Source organism: Balaenoptera borealis (genome assembly GCF_965194805.1).
Source record: "Balaenoptera borealis genome assembly, chromosome: 7".
Taxonomy (NCBI): Eukaryota; Metazoa; Chordata; class Mammalia; order Artiodactyla; family Balaenopteridae; genus Balaenoptera; species Balaenoptera borealis.
Genome location: NC_138864.1, coordinates 107,799,937 through 107,805,936, shown reverse-complemented (window position 1 = coordinate 107,805,936; position 6,000 = coordinate 107,799,937). Strand labels below are relative to the sequence as shown.

At 55.4% G+C, this 6,000-nt stretch overlaps 1 protein-coding gene across 4 annotated transcripts in view; it reads right to left on the bottom strand.

The window, feature by feature from the left end:
* Positions 1-6,000, bottom strand: part of CPA5 (carboxypeptidase A5) — a 40,919-nt gene continuing 34,919 nt past the window's right edge. For all 4 annotated transcript variants that reach the window (XM_082399174.1, XM_082399176.1, XM_082399175.1 and 1 more), the window contains 9 exons: positions 5,908-5,989; positions 5,217-5,450; positions 4,881-4,982; positions 4,246-4,347; positions 3,944-4,054; positions 3,222-3,312; positions 2,515-2,714; positions 1,925-2,009; positions 1-271 (listed from right to left, as the gene is read on the bottom strand). In XM_082399174.1, coding sequence (XP_082255300.1) covers positions 84-271; positions 1,925-2,009; positions 2,515-2,714; positions 3,222-3,312; positions 3,944-4,054; positions 4,246-4,347; positions 4,881-4,982; positions 5,217-5,450; positions 5,908-5,989 — 1,195 coding nt within the window. In that variant the 3' untranslated portion in view covers positions 1-83. The remainder of the gene's footprint in view (positions 272-1,924; positions 2,010-2,514; positions 2,715-3,221; positions 3,313-3,943; positions 4,055-4,245; positions 4,348-4,880; positions 4,983-5,216; positions 5,451-5,907; positions 5,990-6,000) is intronic.

The window sequence follows — 6,000 nt, the reverse complement described above, 5'->3', positions numbered from 1 at the left end:
TTCTGGTCCATGTACACTCAAACTTTATTTGGCTGCCTGGGTGGGGCCGGAGAGGAGGAGGAAGACAGCGCTGAAGGGCCGGGTCAGTAGGGGTGATTCAGCGTGTGCTCCATGATGGTCAGAAGCGCCAGCCATGTCTCCTGGGCCGTGGGGACGATCTGGGAGGCCGGCAGCAGGAAGCCATAGCGCCCGGTGTCCCGGAGCTCGAAGGTGAAGGAGTACTTGATGCCCTGGTTGTAGGTCCAGTCAATGGTGCCTCCACTGGCTTGGTCTGGGGCAGGAGCAGAACCGGCAGAACAAAGGTCACTCACTTGAAAACATTTGCATGGGCTGGGCTAATGGTCCAAAGCCCAGAGCCTCGTGCAGTGTTGACTGGAGTCAGCATCTGCTAAGTTTCTACTGTTGACCAAGCAGCCTGGCTTCCTCCCAAGAAGCTCCCCTGAAGGGTCTTAGTCCAAGAGGCCCAGAGAAGCGGACCAGCAATGGTTCTCCTCTCACTGGGTCATGCAAGGAAGCTCCCACGATTTTGAAAGCCGCCTCCATCTAACAGCCACTTGGGTCAAGCCCCCAAATATACCAGAGTTGCCCACTTGGGTAACCAGGACTGTCCCCCGGATGCTGGTCTACAGGGGGAAAGTGCAAGGGTCAGAGTCAAAGCAAAAGCCCCTTGTCTGTCTTTTGCAGACAGATTTGCAGTAGGTATCAAAGCTGCTGCAGAATCGCGCAGGGGAGAGGGAGGTGGCTGCATATCAGAATTTAACTCCACAATATTGAACAAAGCGAAAACCTTTTGACTCAGGGTTAAAACAGTTTCCAAAGAAGGCCTGGAGTCCAAAAGTAAGGCCAGCCCCAGGTGAGACTGTGACTCACTCACCCCCCAGAACTGGGCACTCGGGGCAGGAAGTCTGAGGTGTGTCCCTGTCCCCTGCTCCTTCAGTACTCTCACCTCCTGTCAGCCACAAGCTGGCTGTGTCTCTTCAGGGCTCAATGGGATCTGAACACCGCAACCTCACGCCGCCCCCCCACCGCCATCCCCGCCACCTGTCTCTGCTGCAGCCACTGGGTCTCTGTGCTCTTCCTGCCGTTCCCACACACGCCAAGTCAGGGCACACGGGAGGGCCTTTGTTCTAGAAGATTCCTCTGCCTGGAAGGCTCTTCCTCAAATAGCCTCTTAGCTCCATCCCTCCTTTCCTTCAACACTTGCCCAAATTTCACTCTCTCAATGAGGCCTATGCTTCAGTCCACCTGCCCTGCTTCCACCCCCAGTACTCCTGAGTTCCCTCACCCTGTCCTAGTAGTTCTTTTTCTCCCAGCACTTATCACCTAACACATCGTATCATTTCCTTATTCACGTTTATTGTCATGGCTGGCTAGAATGGAGGTTTCCTGATCTTTGCTTATTTTTATTCCCAACTGTATCCCAAGCACACAAAACAAGGCCTGGTGTATCCTAGGTGTTCAGTAAACATTTGTTGACTTAATTCCATGTTGATGTAGCAGTCCTCCTCTCAGGGGCATTGCATGGATAAGTAAGCTAGGAAAAGATAGGATATATTCTCTAACTGAAGGGCGTTGGAGGAAGGATATTTTTTAAGTTGAATTTCTTAGGGATCTACAATACAAAGGCTAGCAGAACTCTCTACCCCCTCCATGCATGAAGCTGAACTTAACCCCAAGATAAGAGTTCTCAGAGGAACTGAAGGGTTTGTCTGAAGGTATCGAGGAAGGCAGAGTTCACATGAGGAAAGGGCCCCGCTGCCCACCAAGCCAGCAGTAGTCAGGCATGGCCAGGGCTGTTCTCCTCGCCCGTGCTCCCAGGTTGGGGAACCCTTGGCTACCTCCTCCAGGAGGGACACTCCCTCTGGCGGGGAAAGCCAGCTGAGCTTCCTCCCAGACCACCCACAGAGACAATGCACCTACTTACAAATTGTTGTGATGATGCTGCCATACTTGAACTTGGTCCCATACAGAGAGGTCAGGGCCTCAACAGCAGACCTAGCCACCTGATCCTGGAGAAAACGCCAAGCAAGACTGCTTGTCATGGCCAGCAATGCCAGACCCCCAGAACCGCAGGGCCAGGGTATCCTGGGGGCTGGCAGGATGACCCAGGGGCAGAAGCTGGCCCCCAGCAGAGAGCATGGAACCTGTTGGGCCCTGCAGGGTCAGCCCCGGGAACTCAGCAGTATGTGACCTTGTGGGATGTCTGGCTGGTACTTCACTGCCCTTTGGTCACCATGCAGCTCCAAGTTTAAACTTGTGGTACAAGCTCAAAGTCCACCCCTACCCCCTTCCTCTGTCATGTGACAGAAGTGACTCAGCCACTCTGTGCCTCAGCTTACCAGACAGAAAGGCTAGTCTGCCCTGCTGGTCTTCTCAAGCCATCAGGGGTCCACGGGAGAAGGGGGTGCTAGGCACAGTGTAGGGCCTCGTGCCTTAAGCAGGTTTGATGGATAAAAACCCAGGCCTGCCCAAAGCTGCCTCTGGGATGAGAGGCAAGCAGGGATCAGCACATACCAGCTCATCCTTGTCTGCAGGTGATTCTTTTTTGTAGCCAAAGGGATACAAGAGGAGCTGGGAGTAGCTGTGGATGGAGATGAAGGCCTTGATGTTCCTGTGGTCTTTCACAAAGTCCACGATGGACTTGACCTCCACTTCGGAATTGGCAAACTTGCCACGGTAAGTCTCCGAGCAGGGGTTGCTGCTGGCTCCCGCCTCTGTGGGAGGGGAGAGTTGGCATTCCTTACACCCAAACAGTGTGGCTTCCATGGCTTCTGGTCTTTGCATGAGTTGAGATGCAGGAGGGCTCACCCCCACCCCGGATAAGGAAAGAGCAGAAGCCTTTTATAAGCTGGGGGTCCTGCCTCCTTCCTCAGCCAAACTTGGACAAAGCTGATGGACATGCCCAGAGAGGTAAGAAGGGCTCCTCAAGCGACACCAGTTCCTGCAGTGAAGTGACCACAGAGGGAAGGAGCTGAAGTTACTCTAGAAAACCCATAGATTGGTTTCAGACCTCAGTTCCATTGGGAAGGACTTTACAGGAAAGGGACAAGCAGATCTCAGAGGGCCACCTTCCTCACTGTGCACCTTGGAGGAGAGGCCAACATTACCCACATGCCCCCACTGCTGCGGCAGGAGAGGGTTGGGGGGTGACAGGACAAAGGACAGTAAGAAGCCATTCTGGGGCGTCCCATCCCTGCTCCCCAAACCACACTGGGCCTTACTCCCAAAGCCAGCGTCCCAGTTCCTGTTGGGGTCCACCCCAATGCAGGTGGAGCCCGACGTCAGGGATCGAGTCTTGCGCCACAATCGATTCTGAGAAAGGAAAAGTGATCAGCCACCTGACAGAGGCCACAATCAACACAGAGCCCCAATCCGGATCCTGGGTGTGGACACGGTATGGAATCAGAAACCACTTTCAACTGGTTGTCAGGGAGGAAGGTCTGCAAAGGGGGCTCTTGGCTGAAGGAAAATGGAGGAGACAATGGATGGCATTTGGCCAGAGGGTTCTACTGGCAGAAAGAGGAAGGCATGTGGCAACCGCCCCCCCCACCGCCCGCAGCCCCTTACAAAATTGATTGGTAGCATGCTGTCCCATAGACATAAAGTAGAACCAGGGAAGAAGGTCTGGGCAGTGTGTCTCCACTGGGGAAAACTCTGTCCCCCACAACCTGGACATTTGGCAATATCTGAAGATGTTTTCAGTTGTCTCATCTGGGGGCTTGAGTCGGTCAGGATGCTGCTTGCGCAGGACAGCCCCCAACACACAAAGAATTATCTGCCCCAAATGTCAAGAATGCCAAGGTCAAGAACCCCTAGTCTAGGAGGACAGGTCTGTTTGTCCCTCTCTCAACTTCTGGGGGTTGAGATTAGGGGTGAGTAGCTTGTGGGGCTCAGAGGACAGAGGCCCACCCTGCTTTCCCCAAGAAGAGGAGAAGGCCTGTACCTTGCTGTGGGTGAAGGCAAAACCATCAGGGTTGGTGACGATCTCCAAGAATATGTCCATGTTGTCCAGAATGGCAGTCAAAGTCGGGTCCTGGCCATAGTCTTGTGTGATCTGGTGGAGGTTAGGGAGCAGAGGGGCAGAGCGGGCCAGGCCAGGAATCTGCCATGCTAGAGCAATGGATGCCTGCCCTCAACCTCCCTCTGTGGTCATTGCTTCTGGATGGAAGCAGGAGCCAGGGTTTCTATGGGCCTTGGATACCAATGCCCTACCAGGCGAGAGCATCCTCACCTCCGCAGGCTTACCTTCTTTGCAAACCAGACCCCACTGGCCTGGGTGACCCACTCCCGAGAATGGATGCCCGTGTCAATCCAGATGGCTGGACGGTTGTTCCCCCCGGTGCTGAACTGGATGAGAAGAGCAGGAAATAGTTCAGCTGGGGCCCTGTCTCACCTCCTTGAAGGGGAGTGCACCCCAACCCAGAGGCTGTCTGCTCTCTGGTATCTCAGGTTGAGGCTCTGTTTGTGGGACCATCACTCAGGTGGGACGTGGGAGTGGGTCTGGACCGGGATCCTGCAGAGCTTTGCCTCCTGCCCTCAGCTCAAGCTTGGCGCAAATATGACTCAGCCAGACTTTCTGGCCCCACCATGTTCCAATGCCCATACATAGTTCTCTGTCGGAGGTCACAAACAAAACATTTTATCTGGACTACCAGACTCTGGGATACTTTCCACAATGTGACACTTAATTGGAAACACTTGCGTCACCTAAAAGTTTAAATTGTGTGTGTACTGGTATGCACACACCTATGCTACACAGGGAGTCCATATAACAGTGTGTTCCCTGTAACCCTGGGCTCACCCATGGGTGCCTACGCACAGATGTGGGTGCCCAGTCTTGCAGATGTGCTCACGTACATCCACTTTCAGGTGCCCATTACCTTCAGCACGTAGATGGGACGGCCTTCGTAGCTGCTGCCGATCTGGAGCTTGCTGACAAGCTCTGGGTGCTCGGCCGCCAGCAAGTCCATGAAGTTATAGATCTGAGGAGGCAGAGGAGGGAAGGCTGCCTTCATGGCTTCCGGGCACCTGGATGCCTCCCTTAGCAGCTCTGTTAGCGAGCCTGCTGTGAGCCCTGAATGCGGAGGAGCCACGACCCAGAGCCTCGAGGCCACACGGTGACAGAGCAGATGTCACGCACGCTCAGGCTGGCTCTGGCGCGTTCTGTCTGAGGAAGAGCTCGGTGCTTGTGGAGGGCGGCCCCCGGGGTCCCTCACCTCCTGCAGGGTGTGGTAGGTGGCATAGTTAAAGGTGTTAGTGCTGCGGGCCCAGCTCTGGGAGGCGAACATCTGCTCCTGCTCCTCGTCCAGCAGCGACTGCACGTCCTCTATCATGACTGTGTATCTGATGTCACGGGCTTCCAGGAAGACTTTGACAGCCTGGATGCTGGGGAAGGGCACTCGGATGTCGATGGGGGAGCCTGGCTGGGCAGGGCCCCTCCAAAAGTCCAGCTGTGGAGGACAAGAGCCACGGTCACAGCGGGCTGGGAAAGGGTCTGCCTGGGAGGGGGTGTTGGCACCAGAATTTCCCAGATAATTGGGGATGGGGCATGGCTGTTAGGGGAAGAGGATGAAGGGAATCCCTGGGTGCTGGACAAAGTCCAGTTTGGTCAGGGAAATGGCCCAGGAAGCAGAGTGGAGAGGCTTTGAGGCAGCAAGGGAGAGAGAAGAACTAGAAGTTGGGGCAGTGTGGGGGGCCCTTTTGCTCAGACGCTCAAAGGCAGCAAGATTCAGGCACTGGGAGGTTTAAGTCACTTCCTAACAGGGATCAGTCCCATGGCTCCCTCCTGGGTGGCTGGGGATAGAGAGCCCAGGCCCCATTTGGCCCCAGGTAGGCGGGGGTCTGAGGCGAGCCCATCTGCCCTGAGACGTACCCTGGGGCCTCAGGGCAGCTCCCACATCCTCTAACCTGTAGGTGCTCCAGGTCCTCCAGCTCCTTCACCGTCTGCACCTGGGCTTCATCGGCCACAGAGATTCGGAGCACCTGGTGCCTGGGCAGAGC